Here is a 24892-nt window from a genome sequence, read left to right on the forward strand (position 1 = left end):
TCCACCTTCAAGGATGTCAGTCCCTCCAGTACATCCTCTCTCACTATGCTTATTGTATCTAATATTTCACACTCCTCTTTAACAAGAATATCTGAATCATCCCTCCTTATGAAGACAGAGACAAAATACTCATTGAGAATCCTGCCTATACCTTTTACATCAACCCACAAGTGACCATGTACATCTCTGATAGGCCCTACCTTTTCCTTAGTTATTCTCTTGCTCTTAATGTACTGGTAAAATATCTTAGGATTTTCTCCAATTTTACCTGCCAATATTATTTCGTATCCTCACTTTGCTTTTCTAATTTCCATTTTTACTTCACCCCTGTACTTTCTATACTCCTCTAGGCTTTCTACAGTATTAAATCTTTCGTACTATAACAATTCTACATGGTCTGCAGAAACAGCAGATTTGATGGGCCAAATAGCCCTATCCCCATGCTTTTTGAGATTCATAAATAAACTCAATCTGTTTGCTCCCAAAATTTCAAACAGGTGACTTATTACTTTTGGATGCCAATATAATGTTGACAGGCCAGCAGAACATATTTGCAAGAGCAGATAATCAGTTTAATAACATCATGACATGAAGAGGTACTGATAAGAAAAGGCCATTTGCTTCATTAGAGCAAATTCCTTTAATCCAATATCACCCCTATCACAGGATCTAATTATATTTCAAGCATATCCAACATTATTATCTCTTGTACCCTGCCCAACAGATAATACTCTTGAGTAAAAAGTTCTTCCTGATATCTGTTAAAGGCCTCTGATTGGCCGGCAGCTCTTGGGGGTGGGATTTCCACCCCCGGGGTCCTAAATCCTGGGGAAGGCCCGCTACTGGCCAGTTAAGAAAGGCACTTAATACTGCTGGTTTTCCACAGTGGAGATGATGCCTGGCTCTCACAGGCTTTCCAGCTGCAAGCAAGACTCCTGACGCCTGAATTAAATTCCGCACATAGTCACTGTTGTAATGTTGGCAAGTACAACAGCCAATTTGTGCATAGAAATGTTCCAATAAAAGTAAGAGAACATTGTCCAGATAACCTGTTTTTGTGGTGATGTTTATTGGTTAAATGAGCAGCATACTGAGAAAAATCCCCTGCTCTTCTTCAGAAATGACAGGGGATCTTTTAGTTCCAACTGAGAGTTTTAACATGACTTCAATTTAATATCTCACTGAAAAACAGCACCTTGCAACAATGTGGCACTCCTTCTTCTGATATGACAGTCTGGTTTGTTTGCTGAATTCTCTGTTGGAAGTTTGATCCTATGACCTTCTGATTCACAGACAAGAGTGCAATCACTGAGCCAGTACTACTTAGATTATAGAATACATTGAAGCACTGATCTATGCAAACCACCCCACACCCCTCCTCTATAGACTGTTTCTCACCAGCTCCAGTTCCAGAGTTCCAGCCTAGATTAGTCTCGCCATTGCATTTTGAAACTTTAACATAACCTGGGTAGACTTAAAGGCCAACTTTCTAACATAGACATAAAGTTGACTCACAAAACCAACCAGTATCTGACATTACATTACTTTTTGCACAAGGAGGAGAGGAGAGAATGGAAAAACCAATGGGGGCAATTTTAAACTGCTGGCCAGCTGTTTCTTGCCTGAAAAACAGATGCCTGGCATTGAAACTCTCTAAATGGTGGATCCTCGGTCACCTGTTGTTGGTTAGGGGAGGGTCTTAACCACCCATTGTTAAGAATGAGAGTACTGTTCCTCAGGCATCAAAAGCCCATCTGATATAATTTTCAAGTAGGCAAGCAACATGTCTATTTCAGGTGTAGAGCTGTTTAAATATGTAAACCATAGCCCTACAATGATTGTAGAATCCTGTTTTCAATTTTCGAGTTCAAATGGGAAGAGCATGTGCCTTACATAGTCTGCCATTTGTACTGTGCAATAAGTGGCCTATCCAGTGTTGCTTAAACAGACCACTGGCGGGCACTCAAGAATATGCCCAGGGCTTTTGGGGTAGTGGTGGGGTGGGGTGGTGTAATGAACTTGAGGTACCGTATAGGCTTCTTACTTGAAACAGATAACTTTATTACAGAGCTCTTTTAGAAGCTACATGCTTGAACCAGGTCCATGACTAGAAATCTCCGCCCCTAAGATTACCCAGGTTTAGGACTCATTCGTCAGTACAATCACATGACCCCCTCCAGCCAATAGGAAAGGTTATACCTTCAATCACTACATTTTCTCCCCCTTTAGTTTTTTTTACATTTCCTATTTAGAAATAATATTTTAATCTATGACATATACATATATACAGGCCATGTGATTAAAGATTAAGACTCTGAGGTGGTTTCCTAATTCGGTTAGGATGGCGTAGCTCCACCACTCGAGATTCTCCCACTGGATCAACATGATCAGGAACTGCAGCATCAGGGACATCCTTAGAAAGTAGCAGTTCAGTATTAGGCAATTCAATAGGGACATCTGGCAGGTCTATTCTCAGTCAATCTGTCACCTCAAGGATTAATGGTTCAACATCAAATACAAGCAGAATAACTGCTTGTTGGAAGTTTCTCTACTCCTCAGATGATTCACATGTTTTCGAACAATCCAGTCTTCCATTTCCACTTGAAATGACAATTATACCAAGAACCCAACTAGGACCATTTCCAAATTTCCGCACGAAAACTGTATATCCCTCAATAAATCTTGAAGCTTTGCTATGAATATTGCGATTCAATTTCTGACTACTCTGATTCTTCTCTACATTCCCCTCTTAAGTATGGAAACACCAGACTTAACCTTGTATGAAGGCGGCGTTTCGTTCATAATTCAGATGCTGTTGAACCCGTAGTTGCATGAGGAGCCGTACAATAATTGAGAAGAAAATGTGAAAGTCGAGTTTCTAAAGTACCTTCGGATAACTTCTTCATTCCTGATTTTAGAGCTTTCCTGCTCTTTCAGCTAAACCATTTGATGGGAGATGATATGGTGCTGTTTTAATATGCTTACTTCCATTTAAACTCATGAATCTCTGAAATTCTGTACCAGTGAGGACAATACCATTATCAGAAATAATTACTTCTGGTAGGCCATTGTTGGATCCTGGTCACCAGTTTGTTGGGACTTATGGATCCAGGTTGCACACTTGTTTTGGGATGGCCGATTTGGTACAATAGACAGTAGGTCAGTAGACACTTTTTAGGTGAAACACATTCTGTTTATTTACAAAGGTATTCAGCAGCTACACTTGTGTGCTTTCAGCTCAAACTCTGTCTCTAAGCTACAGACTCTAACTATAGACTATGACTGCTGAGGTAGTCCATGCTAATCTTCTATTGGATACTAAGATCTTGTGATCTTCCATTATAACATTCTTCTTAGAAGTATATTACACATCAGATTACCACATCCCACCCTCCCCCCCTTTACTCAGAAATACATTTTACAGTTCCAATTACAATTTTCTCAAAATATCAAATTATTTACACAGATAAGTAATTTACAAATTCAGTCTTTCTGGGGGTTTCCTTACGCATGTAGAATGTCTCAGTTCTACAGCTTCAGATGCTTTGTCAGGAACCTCCTTTTCTGGAGTTTTCCGAATATCAAGTTCTTCGGCAGGCAAATCTGTTTCCTCAACTCTTGCAGGTACAACTGACCCTTCAGACACATCTGCACTCAGTTGAGTTCTTTCAACAGGAACGTTGACTCAGTAGTGAACACTGGAATCATTTCTTGGTGAATGGTTTCTCTCCTCCTTATATGATCCACATGTCTCCTTATGAATTGGCCTTCCACCTTCTTGTGGTAACAAAGAGGTCCAGTCACCATTTATTTCACCCAATAACCACTTTGGTCCTTCTCCAAAATTCTTCACATATACTGTCTCTCCTTGGGTACACTTCCTGTCATGACTATGCCAGTCATGTCTAGTTTTCTGACTTCCCTGACTCCTTTCCACCTTCCCCCCTAAATTTGGCATAATTAAGCTCAATCTCATCTTGAGACGGTGTTTCATCAATAATTCTGCAGGTGTGACACCTGTTGCTGTGTGAGGGGTAGTCCTATAATGGAAAAGAAAGTGTGCTAGCTCGGTTGCTATGGAATCTCCAATTAATTTCTTCTTGCCAGACTGCAATGTTTGAACTGCTCTTTTGGGCAGTCCATTTGAGGAAGGATGGTACAGTGAAGTTTTTACGAGTAATACCATTGAGGCTGATAAACCATTGAAACTCAGCACTCGTAAGTGCCGTGCTGTTATCAGATAGGACTACTTCTGCTAGTCTGTAAATGGCAAAACTTTGATGTAGCTTCTCAATTGTAGCAGAAGATGTTGGTGACTTCACCTCATATATATCCACCCATATCCTATAGGCCTTTCCGTGCCATTGTCCATTCGATGGGAGAGCAGTGCTCCCAATCCATAGGGAGATGTGTCAATGTCAATACCAATTCTTTCCTTTGGTTATAATTTACTAATAGATTGGACAAGCGCAACAATTTTTTATCTTTATGAAAGCTTCTTTCTGTGGCGTTTGCCAAGACCAATGTTGGTTTTTCTTGAGTAATGCAGAGGTGCCAGTTCTGTAGACAAACTAGGTAAGCAACACCCATAGTAATTGATCATCCCTAAAAATGATTTGAGCTCAGTGTTGTTCTTTGGCACAGGTGCCTCTCTTTTGGCTCTCACTTTTTCTTCAACTGGGTGAAGGCTCTGTGAATCTACCATGTGACCCAAATAGATTACATCCGTCGCTTGGAACGTGCACTTTTTTTTTAAACACCCTCCAACCTGCAAGAAACGTTTCAAGACTTCTTCTAAGTTTGCCAAATGCTTCTTTTCAGTGAGTCCTGTCACCAGATCATCATTGAAATAAACTACAACATGGGGCAGTCCCTGCAGTAAGCTTTCCATTGTTCTTTGGAACATGGCGCAAGCTGAGGAGACGCCGAAAGGCAATGGGGCATATTGGTACGAATCTTTGTGTGCATTAACTACGAGAAATTTCTGGGAGGCCTTCATGAATTGGTGGGTCGTCTCTGGGTCCACATGAATTTTTGCTTGCAGCCACTGGACCTTCTAAAGTTCATCCTTGAAGACTGGCGTATTTTTGTAGTAGCTCTGGTAACCCACTTGCTCTCAGCTGGAAAATTTCAGTCCATTCTAACTTCATCTCCTTTAGCCAGTTTCGTCCAAGGAGGCTTGGCCGCTCGCTGGCTACCACCATCAAGGGTAGTTTTACTGATTGGCTTCTGTAATGGACAATAACTGCTTAAGCCTTTAACTTGAACGTCCTTTCCCGTGTAAGTTTTAAATTTGTCATCCGTTTCTTCCAAATTTAATTTATGTTCGCAATAATTCAGATATTTGAAGGTGTGTTCACCAATCACTGTAGTGGAAGCTCCTATGCCCTCTTCCATTCTAATAGTTCTGTCATTTACTTTCACTATTACATATATTGGTTCTGTTTTCCCAACCTTCAAGTTATACAGTGAATAAATATCTGAATCTGTTACTTCAGGCTCTTCTACATTGCAGATCTCACAGGGCTTTTTCTTTTGTTTGAAAGTCTGCCTGATTCTTTTCTTGCACTGTATCATTAGGTGTCCGTGTTGATGACAATAAAAACATTCGATTTTTTTAAACTGCCAATCATTATAAAGTGTCTGATTCCACTCCTGTTGCCATTATTCCATGTTTTCGCTGCTAAGTCACTTCTTTTTATTTGTTTGCTAGCCGTGGCTGTTTCCTACTTCTCGGCAGAGCCTTACAATTTTGCGCCATTTTTGGCTGGGGCTTCCCAGCAAACGTGGATGACGGTGCCATTTTGCACTCCCTATATGGCTTTTGAATCCCTTACTGTGCTTTCCATGGCCAGTGCTATCTCCAGCACCTTCTTAAAATCCAAATTTGTTTCAGACAGTAATCTTTTCTGAATCGTGTCCTCATTTACACTGCACACGAAACGATCTCTGAGCATGTAACTTAAAGATGTACCAAACTCACAATGTTCTGTTAATTGTTTCAGACTTGTCACATAAATAACAAATGTCTCCCCCAGGGCTCTATTTCTCGAGTTAAATTTGAACTGTTGCATCGGTACCGAGGGCTTTGGCTGGTAATGACCTTTTACGCGGTCCACCACTTCCTCAAAAGGTTTTGAATCAGGGGCACCAGGTGCTGTCAGACTTTGAATCAATCCATAGGTTTTACTCCCACATGTGGATAAGAGGATCGCTCGCCTCTTCTCTTCGCCCGCCATGTCGTTCACTTGGAAAAAGAACGCAAGGCATTTAATATAATGAGACCAATCGTCCGTAGCTGGTGTTGGCCAGGGGCTGCAGCCGAACTGCTGACACAGGCAAAAGGAACTTTTGGCCTGAAGTAACCTGAGTCCAGTCACTGGCCTGAGCTGGCTGGAACGGGTTTGAAGTAGCTGAGTTTCTTGGAAAACAAAGGGAATGTGATAAGACACAAGTCCTTATTTAGGAAAGAAGTAACGAGGTAATGCTACCTAAGTTCTTGGGACAGAGCCAATGAGGAGATGTCACAGACTAGGCAAGCAGGCCTAAACCAACGGGAGAGAGACAGCACAGCTTGGAGAGATAAGATTTCGGAATAAGAATTAAAAATTTTGGGCGTGGAGGCAGCGAGAACTCCGGAGACCAACCATCGCAGAAGCGGAAGAACCTACGTCAGCAATGTAGAGACGCAAGAGAGAGAGAACGGAACTCCTGGCCAGCATCAGCTCTCTTTTTCGGGTATTTGCTTTTATATTCTGTGACCACTCAAGGAGTGTCAGAGAAACCTAGTGGGTGTGCGTTTAGATCCTAGTTTTGGGTATAATACTGTATAATCTGCTGTAAACTGCATGTCTATATTTAACCCGATGTATAAGCTATATGTAGATGATCTAACGACGTGGATAACGTGAATTTAGAGTTAAGAGAGAATTGACTCTTCTCCTCTTTGTTCTAAGCCAACAACCGTTACCGGTGACCTCCCGGCAATACTGGGTTGAAAGGGTCAATTCTTCCTTATTGTAGCATTCTGTGAGGGGGTTGCTTTGACGATTAGGATGGAAATTTTACTTACAATTACCATGTGAGGTTATTGCCCGATTTTGTTTCTCTTGATTTCCTTCATTAACTTGTTTTATTCTCGAAGCCGGTTTATTGTACCTTCGTTGTTTTTCTCGCTTTTTCTTGTGTTTTCCTTGTCACCGGTTTATTACGACTTGTGGATCCGGGTTGCACGCTTGTTTTGGGGTAGCCGAGTTGATACAATAGACAGTAGGTCAGTAGACATATCTTAGGTGAAACACATTCTGTTTATTTACAAAGGTATTCAGCAGCTACACTTGTGTGCTTTCAACTCAAACTCTGTCTCTACACTACAAACTCTAACTATAGACTACTATGGTAGCCCACACTACTCTTCTATTGGATACTAAGATCATGTGATCTTCCATTATAACATTCTTCTTAAAGATATATTACAATCAGATTACCGCAGCCATGTATACTAAAACATTGATGCAGCTTTCAATAGTTGCATACGATGTCAGTGATCCAAATGCATACACATCCATCCACTGGTAATGACCTTTTACGAGGTCCGCCACTTCCTCAAAACGTTGTGAATCAGGGGCACCAGGTGCTGTCAGATTTTGAATCAATCCATAGGTTTTACTCCCACATGTGGATAAGAGGATTGCTTGCCTTTTCTCTTCGTCCGCCATTGGATCAATAAAATCATAGCACCTAAAAATGGACCTACATAGTCCATATGTAGTCTAACCCAGGGTCAACCAGGCCACTCCCACAGATGCAGTGGAGCTGAAACTAACAACTTCTGTTGCTGCTGACACTGGAGACAGTGCTTGACCATGCTTTCAATGTCACTGTCTATGCCTGGCCACCAGACACAGCTTCATGCTAGCATCTTCATCTTCGAAATGCCTGGATGTGCACTGTGAAGCTCTGCCAAGAGTGGTTCTTTTACTGGCGAAGGGACGATGACTGTTGATCCCCATAACAAGATTGCATCTTGACAACTTAACTCTGCTTTACGGGCAAGGAATGGTCATATTTCTTCAGACACTGGTGAATTCGACCATCCTTGCAATACCTGGTCTCGGACTTTTGACAAGATTGGATCTCTGTTTGTCCAATTCCTTATTTGCTTTGCACACACAGGCGAAGAGTCCAAGAAATTCAACACAAGCACTTCTTGTGGCACTGGAGCATGTACAATGCTATCTGGCAATGGAAGATGGCTGAGTGAGTCTGCATTTGCAATATGCACACCCAGGAAGGTACATAAAGGTGTACTCATACGCTGACAAAATCAAAGCCCAACATTGAATTCTTGCTGATGATATCGGTGGAATGGCTTTATCCTCACTAAATAAACCCATTAATGGTTTATGGTCCGACACAATGGTGAAATGTCATCCATGCAAATACTGATGGAATTTCTTCACTCCAAATATTACCAGCAAACCTTCCTTTTCAAGTTGTGAATAGCCCTTCCTGGCTGCAGAGAACATCCTGGAGACATAGCCGATTGGCCTTTTGGACAACACAGCCCCCACATCATAAGGAGATGCATCACAGGTTAATATTAATTCTTTTGATGAGTCGTAATGTACTAGTAGATAAAATGAATGCAATAGCTTCTTGACTTTTACAAAGGCTTCTTTTTGTTGTGCATTCCATGATCAACGATGGTTCTTTTTCAATAATAAGTGTAGAGGTGCTAACACTGTTGACAAGTTTAGCAAGAATTGACCATAATAATTTACCATGTCCTTTTTTGGACACTGGTAGGAGAGTGTGCCTCTTTGGTTGCCCTGACTTTCTCCTCGACTGGATGCAACCCTTTGGCATCCACTCGGTGACCCCAGTAAGTGACTTCTGTCACTTGGAATGTACAGTTCTCTTTCTTCAATCATATACCTGCATCCAAAAATCTTCTTAAAACCTCTTCTAGGCTGGCCAAATGTTCGGCTTCCAGTGATCCTGTGATCAGAACATCATCCAGGTGCACTACTACTCGGGAAAGTCCTTGCAGTAGACTTTTCATGGCCCTTTGGAAGATTGCACATGCAGATGATGCACCAAAAGTTAGGCACATATATTGGTACAGGCCCTTGTGCATGTTGATGGTTACATACCCTCTAGATGAGCTATCCAGCTCTAACTGTTGGTATGCATGGCTCATGTCCAGTTTGGTATAGGATTTTCCTCCAGCTAGCTTAGCATAAAAATCTTCTATCCCTGGGGGAGGATATTTATCTAGTTTAGCAGCCTTGTTCATGGTTAATTTGTAGTCTCCACGAATGCGAACAGTTTGATCTGACTTCATCACAGGAACTATGGGCACTGCCCATTCTGAAAATTGGACTGGCTGGATGAAGCCTAGCTTCTCTAAGTGGCACAATTCTGCATCCACCTTCTCCTTTAGGGCATAACGCACAGGTCTGGCCTTAAAGAACCAGGGTGTCGCCTCCAAATCTACACATATTTTTGCTTGTAAGCCTTTTATCTTTTCCAATTCATCACAAAATACACTGTCGTACTTCCTTAACAGCTCAGGAATTCCTCCTGTTCTCACTTGAAATATTTCTGACCAGTTGAGCTTAATTTTTTGTAACCAATCGCAGTCCATAAAACTATGTCCCTCACCTGTTACTATGATCACTGGAAGCTAGGCTGTCTGTTGCCTATAGGACATAGGTACTGTAGCGAAGCCCTTTACCTGTATTGACTCTCCAATGTATGCCTTCAGTTGAGCCGTGGTTTGCTCCAGATTCAGTGGCTGGGTACCTTCATTTAGACATTTAAATGTCTGTTCTCCCACCGCTGTGGTCGAGGCTCCTGTGTCAGCCTCCATGACTAGAGGCTTCCCATTCACTTGAAGGGTGATGGTTATTGGTTCAGTTTTTAACTGTTTTGACATTGTATAGGGGATAGATATCAGTATCAGCGTCTTCTGGTTCATTTGTATTGTGCACTTCAATCATCTTAGTCTGCTGTCTGATGGGTCGTCTCAATTTCGCCCTGCATTGCTTTATTACATACCCTTTTTTGTGACAGTAATGGCATTCTGCCTCCTTAAATCTGCAGGTTTCCAGTACATGGTTACACCCACATCTGTAACAGGTTAATTTCTGAATTGCTGCTGTGATGCATCCACTAGGCCTTTTTGTTTTTCGCGCAGCAGAGACTGTCTCCCACTTCACTGCTGTCTCTCAGGTTTTCACACCATGACCAGCGTTAGGTTCCTGCCCCAACTGAAGAACAGCGACATGTTGCACACTCTATAAAGCCTGAAAGTCCCTCTCAGCACTTACTATTGCTAGCACTATTTCCATGGTGCACATCAAATCGATGTTAACTTCTGCAAGTAAATGGCGCTGAATGGAGTCGTCGTGAATGCCACAAACCAATCGGTCCCGCAATAGGTCATTGAGTGTATCTCCGAAGTTGTAGTGCTCAGTCAACTGGTTCAATTTCGCTATATAATGTTATGATCCCCAGCTGAGATAAACCCCCAACAAGCCTGATCCCAGGGTGGAACATGGCACAGTTAGTCTTCTCAATCCTTGAATTATCTAAAACAACCATCTTTAAAGTGACCATGGAAGAATACTACCAAAAATGTAAGTAAGTAATCTTACCTGACTACAAAATCATGAAAAGCTAGAGTAATTCCATGTAAATGTAAATGTAATTCCATGGGCAGGATTTTCCCCCTGTCGGGGGCGAAGTTGAAGGGCTGGCGCGCACAGGCGTACTTCCAATCAGCGCCCCCCATCGGGGCACGGCGTCATTTTGCGTGGGTGGGCCAATTAAGGCCCACCCAGCACAATATCCGCATGGAAGCACTATGCGCTCCCAGTGCGGGTGGCGGGGAATCCCAAAATCGAGAGTGCGCTCTTTCGCGCATGCGCATGAAAGAGCGCATTCATCTCCCTGAGGCTGTGCTGCCTCAGGGAGATCGGCTGTTCTGTGACAAATATGAAAAATAGAGGGGAAAAAAAATCCCTGACATGTCCCCTCATGTGACACTGTCACATGAATTGGGACATGTCCATAATTTTTACAAAATCTTTAATAAAACTTTTTAAAACCTACATGAAACCTCATCCTGCCCGTGGATGAGGTTTCATGCTTTTTCTAATTCCTGCTGGGGCTCCTGGCCTGCCCGCCAACCTTAAAGCTGGACAGGCAGGGCTATTAATTAATTTAATTACTCTGTCAATGGCCTCAATTGGCCATTGACAGGTCAGCGGGCGCACAGCTGATTTTGCTGCGCCCCCACCTACCGGAAACTTTAAATGGGGCGCGGTGACATCGGGAGTTCGGCTCGCCAACAGGAAAGTCCTGCCCCATGACTCTCAAACAAAACACTAGTAGGCTGTAGGAACATGGCCACTGCACTACTCAGATGATGAGGTATGGTAACAAATCTCTTTAATTACAGAGTACCGTGAAACAGCATTTTTTTATTTAAGCTTTACTTACAGAAATTTGGAGTGTTCAAAAATAAAGCCATTATGAATTAAGCCAGTAAAAATCTTCCTGTGATGCACACACCAACAGAATAAAGAGGATAATTTGAAGATAACCAACCAGAACTTTTCAGTTTAATTAGTTAGATGCAAAGATCACTTCTTATCATCTCCTAGGATAATTGTCTCACATTAAAAGGTGTTAGAAATGAAGATGACAAATTAAAATGTACAACATTTTTCCTGAGCTGCCACCTGCAGAAATTAGACCTGTTTTTATTTTTCCAAACTTGTATTAGTTATCTCACTGTGAAACATGATTAAGGATTTATTTCTGATATCAATGATCATTTATTTTAATCACTGACGCGTTAATGATTTAAGAGTGGTAATGATTTAAAATATGGGCACAGATTGCTTCAGTATCTCAGGAGTTATGAATGGTGCTGAATATTGTGAAATCATCAGTGAACATCCCCACTTCTGACCTTATGATGGAAGGAACGCCATTGATGAATCAGCTGAAGATGGCTGGGCCTAGGACACTACCCTGAGGAAGCCCCACAGTGATATCCTGAGCCTGAGATGATTGACCTTTAACAGCCACAACCATCATCCTTTGTGCTGTGTATGACTCCAACTACTGAAGAGGTTTCCCCCCCAGTTCCCACTGACTTCAGTTTTCCTAAGGCTCCTTGATGCCATACTTGGTCAAATTCTGCCTTGATGTCAAGACCAGTCACTCTCATCGCGGGGCCAAGGGAGAAGCGTTCACGTCGCGGCCCTGCTTCAACCAATTCTACCACCACCATGCACAGCAAGTAGTGTATAAAACATTTTCGAACCGTGCACTTGCTCTTTGGTATTCCACTGCCGAATACGCCTGCCCTGCATGGGGAAGATCTAAAAATGCTAAGAAGATGGATGCCATTCTGAATTCAAGCTGCCGACTTATCACAGGTTGTTTAAAACCAACAAACACCAACAGCCTATATATCCTGACAGGTATCGCTCCCCCTGATATAAGAAGAACGGTAGCCAGCAAGAAAGAGTGACTTTGTCAAACATCAGATCAGAGGCACCCTCTACATGGTCATACACCTACACCCAGCCACCTAAAGTCAAGGAAGAGCTTCATGAACAGTGTTGTTCCATTACAATCAACCCCATCTGAAGCCCGCATCGCCTTGTGGAAAGACCGGCTCGCCAGTCTCAAACAACCCCCAGCGATGGAAATTCTACCGGATGAAAGCCTTCCCCCAGGAGATAATTGCAACTGGGAAACCTGGAAGTGCCTTAACAGACTTAGCACTGGTGTAGGTCGCTCAAAGGTGTCACTAAGCAAATGGGGATATACAACCAGCCCGACAACTTGTGAATGTGGAACTGAGCCACAGACTATGCAACATCCCCTGCGATGCCTATCGCTAGAGGAACCCTGCACTGTTGCAGACCTTTGCCGAATCCAACAACAAGGTGCAAAAATGTGTCCAGTTCTGGCTGGGCCATGTATAGACTGTCCATGGACACGATAAGAAGAACACTCATCGCACCCCTTGAGTTCAGTTCTCTTGTTCATGTTTGGACCAAGGCTGTAATGAGATCAGCAGCTGAGACACCCTGGCTGAACCCAAACTGAGCATCAGTGAGCAGGTTATTGATGAGTACATGCCACTTGGTAGCACTGTCGACGACACCTTCCATCACTTTGCTGATGATCAAGAGTAGACTGGTGGGGCTGAAATTGGTCAGATACTTGGCTAATGAGAAATACTGGTCCAGGTGACCTGGTGACCCTTGACCTAGAAGCAGTACCAATGAGGAGGAAGTTAAGATACAGACACTGTGCGGCCAGAGACAAAGAAACTGCAGCAGGGGAAGAACAGAGAAGGCACATATACATGGAGCTGCATGCATAATACAGTTAAAGGGGACAGAAAGCTGAAGACAGGGTCAGAACAGAGATGTCAGTTGGACAATTCCATTTTGCCAGAGCTGTGCAGATTCCTTAGTAAGGTTTATTACAGAAGTCAGCTAAAGAAGTCTCTGAGGCATCTGTGTCATCAAGACTGTCATGAACCTAGCTAAGGAGATTCTGCAGGAGTGTGCCATTTGGGCAATGACCATCTCTGGGAAGCTCAGATGGAATGTTACAAAAAATGAAACCCTGTTAGTAATTTCTTCATCAGGGATCATTTGATAAATTTGGTTATTTTGGTTTACAGTTGCCCCATGGGGAACGTAACACAAATTAAGCCTCGTTCCAGTCTTTTAAAAGCAGATATGCAAACCATAATGCTTCCTCCTCCCCCAAATCTTTAGTTCAGTGTTGATTTACAGGTTTGATATCACTGACAAGTCATGTGAAAAGTGCCTCTTTGTTTCAGGTCCGTCTACTAATTGCAGAAAAAGGTGTGCAATGTGATGAACGAGATGTTAGTTTACCATTAACTGAACACAAAGAACCATGGTTTATGCGGCTGAACCTTGGTGAAGAAGTGCCAGTGCTGATCCATGGGGACAATATCATCAGTGATTACAACCAAATTATTGATTACCTAGAGAAGACTTTTGTGGGAGGTAAAGTTTTATTTTACCAAGTGTTTACAGAACCAAATATGAAATTTGCCTTCTGAGCATTGTTAATATAAAATGCATGTGAGAAATCAGCATTTGACTTTTGTTTATCTCACTGAGAGTAATGAATGAATTCATTTTTTTGTTTATAGCTTTAATTATGATACTTTATCTTTCAAACTAAGTATTAACTCCAGTCATGTTCGATTAAATGTCCAACGATAAAACAATTCTTCTTTAAATTCATATATGACCGAAAGCCAATAGAATCTGAATTCATGACCTACAGCAATTCCACAAGAATTTTAGAGGCCTGTGTGAAGAGAAAGTAGGCAGGCAGAAATGTACATAACATGATTCCTTTGACAAGGTTTGTTGATGGAAAGTAGGTGATGAGGATTTCAATACTGGGTTCAACAAATTCTGCAGCTACAACTTGTATTTGTCTAAGATGGAAACTTTTACCCACAGTATTTTAATCTACTAACAACAAAAATTAGATAGTGCCTTTCGTATGTTCTAAGGCACTTCACAAAGCAGTAAGGAAAATATGGATGCCATGACAAAGGAGGTGACCAAAAGCTTGGTTGAAGAGGTGGGGAGTAATGAGGGACTAAAAGGGGAAGTGGAAGGTAGAGCAATGGAGGTGTTTTGGAAAGAAATTCCAGAGCATAGGGCTAGGTACCTGTTATATTGGTCATATCATAATATTAATGTAGTTGGAAATGGTTGCTTCGGGATTGCCATGTGATTTGCTGCTCTTGGACTACTACACCAATTCTTAAAAACAATCACAAACTTATAAACTATTTTACCATTAAATACATACAATGGTAGTCTTACTGTTAAGTATAATCTTTTTTCCAGACATGCATGCTGCTTTAAAACATCTGGGAACCAGTTAACATTGTAGCCTTTCCATAACCCCAACAGGAGGCGGTGGAATGGCCATGAAATAGGCAAAGACCTGGCTACGCCAGGTTACTGTCTTTCCCAGATGTTTCTGTATGCCTGGTAAGGACTGAAATTTCCATTCTGCTCTAAAAAAGACCACTAATGAAGGAAGGTTATAGCCAGACTGCAAGTTCTCACATCCCAACTTGGTGCGCATTTCAGCCCCTTTATAGGAACTGAGGACATACTTGTTGATATTTTCCATTGGGGTTTGCCCAACAACCCTTTTCAACCCAAACCATTCATTCCCAACATTTGCACAAAGATATTGCACCTCCTCTGCTCCCTCCCTTCCCCACACACCGGTTTTCAGACCGATTTTGGGTATTCCAGTTCTTTCAGTAGCTTTCACCATTCTTTTCAAAATGGAGAAACAAGCTCAAATGCCTTTGCTTAGTATAAACAAACAGAAGCAAATAATCTTCCGATATTAGAGTATTCGATAAGCCTTTCACTAATCAGAACTACTTAGTCATTTATTTGTAAACAGAAAATACGAGAGTTAATTTTTCTCACTTCACATAGCTGAGGGTAAACTTCACCTGGGAGTTGAGAATTTGGACATGATTTTTCAAACATTTAAATTAATGGTCAGAATGGCAATCTTGTGGTGCTGTGGGTAACATCGCTGCCTCTAAGCCAGAATCTCTGTTTGAATCCCACTCCAGGATTTGTTGGCCACAGAAGGAGCATTCATAATATGGTTCAAATAGGTTAATAATCAGCCTACTAATTCTTCCAACACTTCCCAACTATGCCCAAAGGGAACAAAGTGTGTGTGAATATAAAAAACAAACAAAACAATGGCCAGAACTTTGAAAACACAAATTTCTGACATTTGCTCCTGCCAATGAGGCTCTATCCCAGCAACATAAGTCAGAAATTTACTCCTATGGACCATGGGTATAATAAAACAAAGAGTCTTGACAGGGGAGGAGAGGTAAACTGAAACCCTTGTAGCCTTTCCCTTACTGTCTGTAATCAGTGTGGTTTTGGAGAGGAAAATATGTGTGGTTCATAGTCTCTGGAGTGTGTGATCAATTTAGAAATAACAGCAGCAAGTTTTTGTGGGTTTAAATAAAGATGAATATATATTCACACACTAATCCAGAAAATCTAAACACTATGTCATTCACACACCATATGCTCAATAAAGATACAATTAAAGATGATAGTGCACTTCTACAAATGTTAAACCAAGAGAATAGTTAACAGTTCACATATTTGGCTTGTTGAAGAAGAAGCATCATTGCAGGCCTGGTAAAGAAAGAAGTCTTTTTCCACTCTTGAATTGTCATCACAATTTGACTATGGGGTCAAATAGCTAAAGTCAGATAGCCGCATTATTGCAGGGTTCCCTCAAAGAGATGAATGTTCAGCAGGCCATGAAGCTAGGTACTTGTGGTTTTCATTATCAGGTGGTCAAACTTCTTTACAGATGGACTTGGAGTTCTGAAATCTGGCTGAGAGACTCTTTTAAGATGTCTAGCCTCCAGATCCTTAAAGGCCTTTTTCTGAAGTTGCTGTCTCTTTTGTTGTTCTTCTGCAGTCTGCCCAGGCCTGTCTGGGTCTTCACATAAAAACTACTTTTTCCAGCTGGCTTTGGTCACATGAGCAAAACAGATATTGTCGACCCAGAATGGCTCAACTGAAAGCCATTGATTTACAATGGAGATAATGAATGAGTTCTTAACATTCTTAACACTCACTCAGGATGAATTGCTTTCTGCTCTGCTCTCATTGTTAGGGTTCCCATTTGGAGACTTTGTTTTTATTCATTCAAGGGATGTGGGCTTCGCTGGCTAGGCCAGCATTTATTGCATATCCAAAACTACCCTTGAGAAGGTGATGGTGAGATGCCTTCTTGAAACGCTGCAGTCCATGTGGTGTAGATACACCCACAGTGCTGTTAGGAAGGGAGGTCCAGGATTTTGACCCAACGACAGTTAAGGAACGGTGATATAATTCCAAGTCAGGATGGTGAGTGGCTTTGAGGGGAACTTGCAGATGGTGATGTTCCCTTGTATATGTTGCCCTTGTCCTTCTAGATGGCAGTGGTCTTGGGTTTGGAAGGTGCTGTCTATGGAGCCTTAGTGAGTGCCTGCAGTGCATCTTGTAGATGGTACACACTACCACTACTGCATGTCGGTGCTGAAGGGAGTGAATGTTTATGAATGGGGTGCCAATCAAGCGGGCTGCTTTATCCTGGATGGTGTTGAGCTTCTTGAGTGTTGTTGAAGCTGCACTCATCCAGGCAAGTGGAGAGTATTCCATCTCATTCCTGACTTGTGCCTTGTAGATGGTGGGCAGGCTTTGGGGAGTCAGGAGGTGAGTTATACCCCGCAGGATTCCTAGCCTCTGACCTGCTGTTGTAGCCACAGTATATATATGGCTAGTCCAGTTCAGTTTCTGGTCAATGGTAACCCCCAGGTTGTTGATAGTGGGGGGTTCAGCGATGATAATGCCATTGAATGTCAAGGGGCAATGGTTAGATTCTCTCTTGCTGGAGATGGTCATTTCCTGGCACTTGTGTGGCTTGAATGTTATTTGCCATTTGTCAGCCCCAGCCTGGATTTTGTCCATGTCTTGCTGCATTTGAACATGGACTGCTTCAGTTTCTGAGGAGTTGCGAATGGTGCTGAACATTGTGCAATCATCAACGAACATCCCCACTTCCAACCTTATGATGGAGGGAAGGTCATTGATGAGGCAGTTGAAGATGGTTGGGCCTTGGACACTATCCAGAGGAACTCCTGCAGTGATGTCCTAGAGCTGAGATGACTGACCTCCAACAACCACAACCATCTTCCTTTGTGCTAGGTATGACTCCAACCAGTGGAGAGATTTCATCTGATTCCCATTGACTCCAGCTTTGCTATGGCTCCTTGATGCCACACTCGGTCGAATGCTGCCTCGATGTCAAGGGCAGTCACTCTCACCTCACCTCTGGAGTTCAGCTCTTTTGCCCATGTTTGAGCCAAGGCTGTAATGAGGTCATGAGCTGAGTGGCCCTGGCAGAACGCAAACTTTGCGTCAGTGAGCAGGTTATTGCTAAGCAAGTGCTGCTTGATAGCACTGTTAACGACCCCTTCCATCACTTTACTGATGATGGAGAGTAGACTGATGGGAAGGTAATTGGCCGGGTTGGATTTCTCCTGTTTTTTTTGTGTGTACAGGATATACCTGGGCAATTTTCCACATTGCCGGGTAGATGTCAGTGTTATAGCTGTACTGAAACGGTTTGGCTAGGGGCGTGGCACGTGTTTTAGGTGAATCCCCAAACAATAGCAAGTGTGAATTTCACTGATAGTATTTGTCTTGATATGCCCATTCCAGAGAGAGGTTCCCACCTAAGGGGATGCAATTAGGAACTTTCTTGAAGCTTCAGAGAGTGTTGAAGTTGCAAACATCTACTGACTGTTGGCAGCCATATTTGCCATCTTACGGGTGTCCATTTTTTTAAAAAATGAAAGACAGTTCCAGAAACTTCCATACGAACACAGTCTATGTTTAAAGTTATGAATACGCCATGCTTTCACTGGACATGGCAGACTGTTTAAGGTCAAAGTGGAATTTAATGTTTTGTTGAACCACCACTACAGTTCTAAAAAATTTGGAAGCTGTTTTGAAGCTTTTGGTTCTAATTGTGATGATTGTTAGGAGCTCTTCCAGTTATACTGTGTAATTAAACAAACTGCCCTCATAATGACCTTTAAATGGCTTCGAGAATGCAATCCTCCCTTCGCTGCCCACAACCACCCCCCCACCCCCCACCCCCCCCGCCACCACCACCCCTACCCCTACCCCCACCCCCACCCCCACCCCAACCCCCCTGTGGATGATTTTACTGACAGCTTATTTTAGGGAATACAGATACACAAAGAGAAGTGAAAAGAACTGAACTATCTTTGAAACTGCAGCACTTGCACAGTTCAGTTCTTCACTATTTCTGTAATGCAAGCCAGGGCCACTGGCAGACTTGACCTTCTGAAGATCATTACTGAAGGATTTCTTTCTCTGCCATCCTTGAGTCCTGAAAAATAGAAATCAATAGTTAGGAAAGATGACTCTAACATAAGCACTAAATGCCACCCGTTACATGGATGATAGCACGAACAAATAAATAATTTGTTTAAAGAAGAACACAATTTTTAAATCAAAATTATTCACTCTTTGATGTCAGAATAATTTTTTAGCCATTCAGTACAAAAATGGTGTTTGAATGGCAATGGAGTTCAAGACACATTTATCACTAACTCTAGTTCCCTTATCCCAGTGGTAGGCTTGCTGTTCAGACTTATTTCTATTCAGGTACGCTCATATTTCTGTGCTGACTTTAGGAGGGTGATAGGATAACCAACTTACTCACAGCTCTCCCCCATTTACACTCCCACTGATGCCATTCTACATCAAGTACAGGAAAAAGCAGAGTTCTCAGCTCTGGGGAAGCCAGCAGCAGCTTAAACCCACAAAGGAGTGGGCTTTCACTGTGGTTACAAGAGGGTAAGTCATCAAGATTATGCAACCAATTGTAGCTGACAGCAACAGAACCTTGCATCTGCCAACAGCTGCAATTTGTAAATGTAAAATTGCCTTCTGCTAATTGATTGTAATCTGTGGGCAGTTGTGTACTTAAGGCACATGAGAGCGGTGGGCATGTGTCCACTTGGTAATAAACCAGAGCTGGAAAAAACATTTCATGTAGAACCCTTCCAGCCATGCAGTCTGCTGTATCAGTCCGTACTGTGATTGAATCCAAACCCCTGTCCTGGTATTAGTATACGTTTGAAAATATGAAACTGCATATCGTCAAAGTGCTCCTGACTTCCAATTTGATGACTGGAATTGTTTTAATTTGGAGACAAATATCTATTAGCAGTCTCTGTGAATTTATACAACTAAATTCAGCTTCTTTATCCCAGTGCCAGATCCTAAATAAGACTGAACAGCAAGTCTACCACTCTGATAAGGGAACTAGAGTTAGTGTATAGGGTGGGAACTGCAATGAAATCTAAACTAAAGCAGCACTATAAAATTGGCTTTAAATTCTGTCTTCAGTGTCAAATAATTTCTGTAGCAAATTTCCTTGTGTCCTTATTATAATTTCCTTATTAGAATTTGAGGAAAATTTGGTCATGAAATTATACTATATGGCCAAGAAAAATGTGGGTTTTTTTCAGTTTGCCCAGTTTGATTGGAAAATAACTGATGGGGGGAGGGCAATCCTGTCTTATTTCTGGAACAGGAGGGTTGCATACACTGTCATTCAATAGAGGTCACATGATAAACCATTTATATAGACTGTAGATATATATTTTATATATATAAATACATACTGTGTGTATATGTACATATATATTCTATATATATATCATATATAGAATATGCATAGAAAAGAAGAACTCAGTTTACTGGCTAATTAACTGTTCAATAAAAAGGAAAATCCAGTTTCTAGTCTTCATGTGTTAATTTGCAATATTAATAGGAATAATCAGTGGCTCTAAAATAAGGAACTTTTTACCACCATGTGCCTCGTTCATGAATTTTACATATATATCTTAATACCTCTTCATAGTTGGTACCTGTAGTAATTATAGTTTTGATAAACGTAGGACTGTAACTTTAAGAATGTGTTGTAAGATCGCATGATCTGTGTAAACCAATCAGTTTGCAGTGTGGGAAACCTCTCGGAGAGAGTTCTTCTTTAGTTATAGAGTTAGATGTATACATGTAGCTGCTGCTGCTGTCTTGTAAATAAAGTTCAATGTTTCCACCAAGAAAAGTTGCCTGGATGATCAACTCTATAACAGTACCTCAGTACCAAGTAACACGTTAGGAGAATTAGCAATTTTCTATTTAAACAATTACATTCAGAAGAAAAGTCAAGTGACAGTTTTTATTTCATGTTTCATAAAAATGTCAATATTCTTACTGGCTCAGGATATAGATTTCCTAAGCAGCTGAAACAAGAATCACGCTTGAGCAATGGGATCAAGGACCCCAGGGCAGAAGTCCTGCCCACCAAGAGCTGCCGGCCAATCAGAGGCCAGCAGGTCTATTGAATAGCCGTGCCACCAGGGAGGCAGTGGATGTTGCCAATACCACACACACCCGAGGCCCAGTATAGTCACTGGATCCCAGGTTTTGTGAAAGGGAAATCATGTTTAACCAAATTATTGAAGTTCTTTGAAGGAGTCACATGTGCTATGGATAAAGGGAAATGGGTGGATGCACTATACTTACACTTCCAGAAGGCATTTGATAAGAGGCCATATCAAAGGTTATTGTGAAAAATAAAAGCTCATGGTGTAGGGGGTAACATATTGGCATGGATAGAAGATTAGTTATCTAACAATAAACAGATAGTAGCCATAAATCGGTCTTTTTCTGATTGGCGGGATATGGTGTGCCATAGGGATCAGTACAGGGGCCTTAACTCTTTACAATTTATATAAATGACTTGGATGAAGGGACAGATTGTGTGGTTGCTAAATTTGCTAATGACACAAAGATAGGTAGGAAAGTAAGTTGTGAGGAGGACATAAGAAGGCTACAAAGTGACATAGATAGGTTAAGTGAGTGAGCAAAGACCTGAAAAATGGAGTATAATGTGGGCAAATGTGAAATTGTCCATTTTGGCAGGAAGAATAAAAAAGAAGCATATTATCTAAATGATGAGAGATTGTAGAGCTCTGAGATTCAGAGGGATCTGGGTATCCTAGCGCATGAATCATTAAAAGGCTAGTATGCAGGTACAGCAAGTAATTTGGAAAGCTAATAGAATGTTATTGTTTATTGTGAGGAGAATTGAATACAAAAGTAGGGAGGTTATGCTTCAGTTGTACAGGGCACTGGTGAGACCACATCTGGAGTACTGTGTACAGTATTGGTCGCCTTATTTAAGGAAAGATGTAAATATGTTAGAAGCAGTTCAGAGAAGGTTTAATAGGCTAATACCAGGAATGGGCAAGTTGTCTTATGAGGAAAGGTTGGACAGGCTAGGCTTGTATCCACTAGAATTTAGAAGAGCAAGTGGTAACATGATCAAAACCTTTAAGATCCTGAGGGGACTTGACAGAGTGGATGTGGAGAGAATATTCCCTCTTGTGGGAGAATCTAGAATTAGGGATCATGGTTTAAAAATAAGGGGTCACTCATTTAAGACAGAGATGAGGAGAATTTTTTTGTCTCAGAAGGCCGTCAGTCTTTGGAACTCTTCATCAAAAGGCAGTGGAAGCAGGGTCTTTGAATATTTGTAAGGCAGAGCTAGATAGATTCTTGATTAACAATGGGGTGCAAGGTTATTGGGAGTAGACGGGAGGTTACAATCAGATCAGCCATGATCTTATTGAATGGCGGAGCAGGCTGAAGGGTTGAGTGGCTTACTTCTGCTCCTAGTTTGTATGTATGCTCATATATATGAGTGATGGTGGGAGTGGGGTCAAGGGGGAAGGCAGGTGAAGGTGGCGTTGGGAGGTCAGCAGTGTATGTTGGCTGTGACTGGCTAAGGAACGATTGCTCAGGCACGGGTATGTCTCAACTATAACTGGCTTATTGGATAAACATAACCATGTACAGATATACATGACTAGGTGTTGCTCAGTCTAAGCAATGAGCATTCTCACCCTCTTCCCTCTTGATTCTTGGTCATGTGTCTCTTACATCACCATGTGGGCAATACTGTTTCTCCAGTCCCAAACGCCAACCCTTTCAACCCTGAACACCCTAATACTACAGGCAGCAAGGGTAGGGGGGTGGCTCTGAGTGGGTTCTCCCTTTGGAAGCTAGGTCCCTCCATCAGGCACTGAGAAGGACCCTCCTGTCTCTCTCTCTCTCTCTCTCTCTCTCTCTCTCCACCCCCCCCCCCCACCCCCCCCACCCCACCACCACCACCGAATTCCATGAGCAACCCTACATGGGCTGGCTTGTCATGCTTCTGCATGGTGAGTCCCCCACCTGCATTAATTGCTCACTTGAGGGCCTCATGGCAACAAGGTGGAATGGCTATCCACAGGTCTTGCCACCATAGACTTAATTGGGGTGGAGATGGGATGGTGGCGGTGTCCTTCCCACCACCCTCCTGCCTGATTAATTGCCCCAGCCACCAGGCTCACTACACAGGAGAGTGCAAGATTCTGCCCTATAAGCCTACCCATGGCAAAGCCAGCTGTTCTGTGCATTGTGGTCAGGGGTTAAACCTGGCTTTCAATAAGGCTTGTCTTGGGCCACACAGGATTATCATCAGGCAGAACTTGTAACAGGTTATATGTCCATTCTACCTTGAATTGAAAGAGACAGTTTAAAAGATAACAAGCTATAAAACCCCACACTCATAACACCATCAATATAGCAGAGGACTATTTACAACACTCAGCCTGAGGTTTGGGTTCTGGACTTCAAGGATAATGCACCACAATGACATTTTTCTCATCATATCAATGAAAGAAGCACATAAAGGATGTTTTAAAAATCAGCAAGTTCAACGGAGTTTAAAATCGAAGAAATGAATAGGAAATGAGGTAACCTCACACTCCCACGATGAATCGTCTTTCAGGAAAATTGCCAATGGTCAGCCTACTGAATTACATTGAAGGTGTTATGGACAGGGATAAACAGAACCAACACCCCAATTCTCTTCCCTTTCTGTCCATAATCAGTATGTTTTTGAAAAGGAAAATACGTGTGTTTTTTCACCTCCGAGTGTGTGGTTAACCAACAGCTGACTTTTGTGGGTTTAAATAAAGGGATTATTTATTCACACATTCACCCCAAAAGTCTAATGCTATGTCACACACTTGGCATTTACACTCACCTACATCCACACACACACACACACACACTCGAGAAAAAAAAAAGTTAACAAGAATAGTATACTTTTATGAGTCATAGACAAAAGAATAGTTCATAATTTAAATGTTTGGCTCATCTTGGGGGAAAAAACTTGCAAGAAGGCATTTTCAATCCTAGATTCAATAGCCAGAGTTGTATAATTGGGATTGTTGCAGGATTCCCTTGAAGAGATGGATTTTCAGCAGGTCACAAAGTTGATTACTCGTGATCTTCTTGTCAGGCAGTCAAGTTTCTGTACTATTGGACATGAAAAGGAACAGGCTAGGAGGCTTACAATGTTGCTGCCTTTGCTGGTGCTGTTTCATGTTGTGTGGTTTGCAGACTGACTGGTTCCTTCAAGATTCTTGGGGTAATAAGATTTGTTATCTCAGGACAGTTTCAATCAGGTGACCAGATGATCAAAATTCGATTGTCCAGCCAAAATGATTTGCAGTTCAAAGCCATTGCCACACAATGGGAGATAGATGGTGATCCTTCACACCTACTTTTGATTAACTGGTTTCTGCAGTTCTCTGTTAAGTATCGAACTTGAAGTCAGTGGGTCTAGGAATGCATAGCTTTGAGTTTTGGGTTAGAATTCCACAAATGATTTTGTCTTGGTATGTTCATTCAAGGGAGGCACTCCACCCATTGTCATTCAATTAAGAACTTTTCGGAGACTTGAGACACTTCTAAGTCTAGTAGAAATTTCAGAAGTCACTTGAGCATTGACAGCTGTGTAATGCCCATTTTGTAAAGAAAAGGCAGTTCCAGAAAATTCTATACTGAAAACAGTTCATGTTTAAAGTTATGAATATGACTGGGCATGACAAAAGAAGGGTAATTTTTCAGAAACCAATGGAATAATAGTGTTAATCAGGTTTGCGATATCGCAATCTAACAAGAAGCAATGAGTTTCCAGTGATAACAATACTAATATATGATGCAGAAAATTGGGAATGGATGAAGATTGAAGAGAAATAAATGGGTCCATTTGGCAAGGAATGTAATTATAGGATACCTAATAAAATGACAAG

General features: G+C 41.9%; 1 protein-coding gene across 4 annotated transcripts in view; it reads left to right on the forward strand.

Moving 5' to 3' along the window:
* Window positions 1-24892, forward strand: part of gdap1l1 (ganglioside induced differentiation associated protein 1-like 1) — a 74697-nt gene that overhangs the window by 12699 nt on the left and 37106 nt on the right. For 3 of the 4 annotated variants that reach the window (XM_078555268.1, XM_078555270.1, XM_078555271.1), the window contains exon 2: window positions 13883-14075. In XM_078555268.1, coding sequence (XP_078411394.1) covers window positions 13883-14075 — 193 coding nt within the window. Of the gene's footprint in view, window positions 1-9967; window positions 9977-13882; window positions 14076-24892 lie in introns of all 4 variants that reach the window. The other variant, XM_078555269.1, reaches the window with a different exon arrangement.

This window comes from Cetorhinus maximus, chromosome 13 (genome assembly GCF_964194155.1).
Source record: "Cetorhinus maximus chromosome 13, sCetMax3.hap1.1, whole genome shotgun sequence".
Lineage (NCBI taxonomy): Eukaryota > Metazoa > Chordata > Chondrichthyes > Lamniformes > Cetorhinidae > Cetorhinus > Cetorhinus maximus.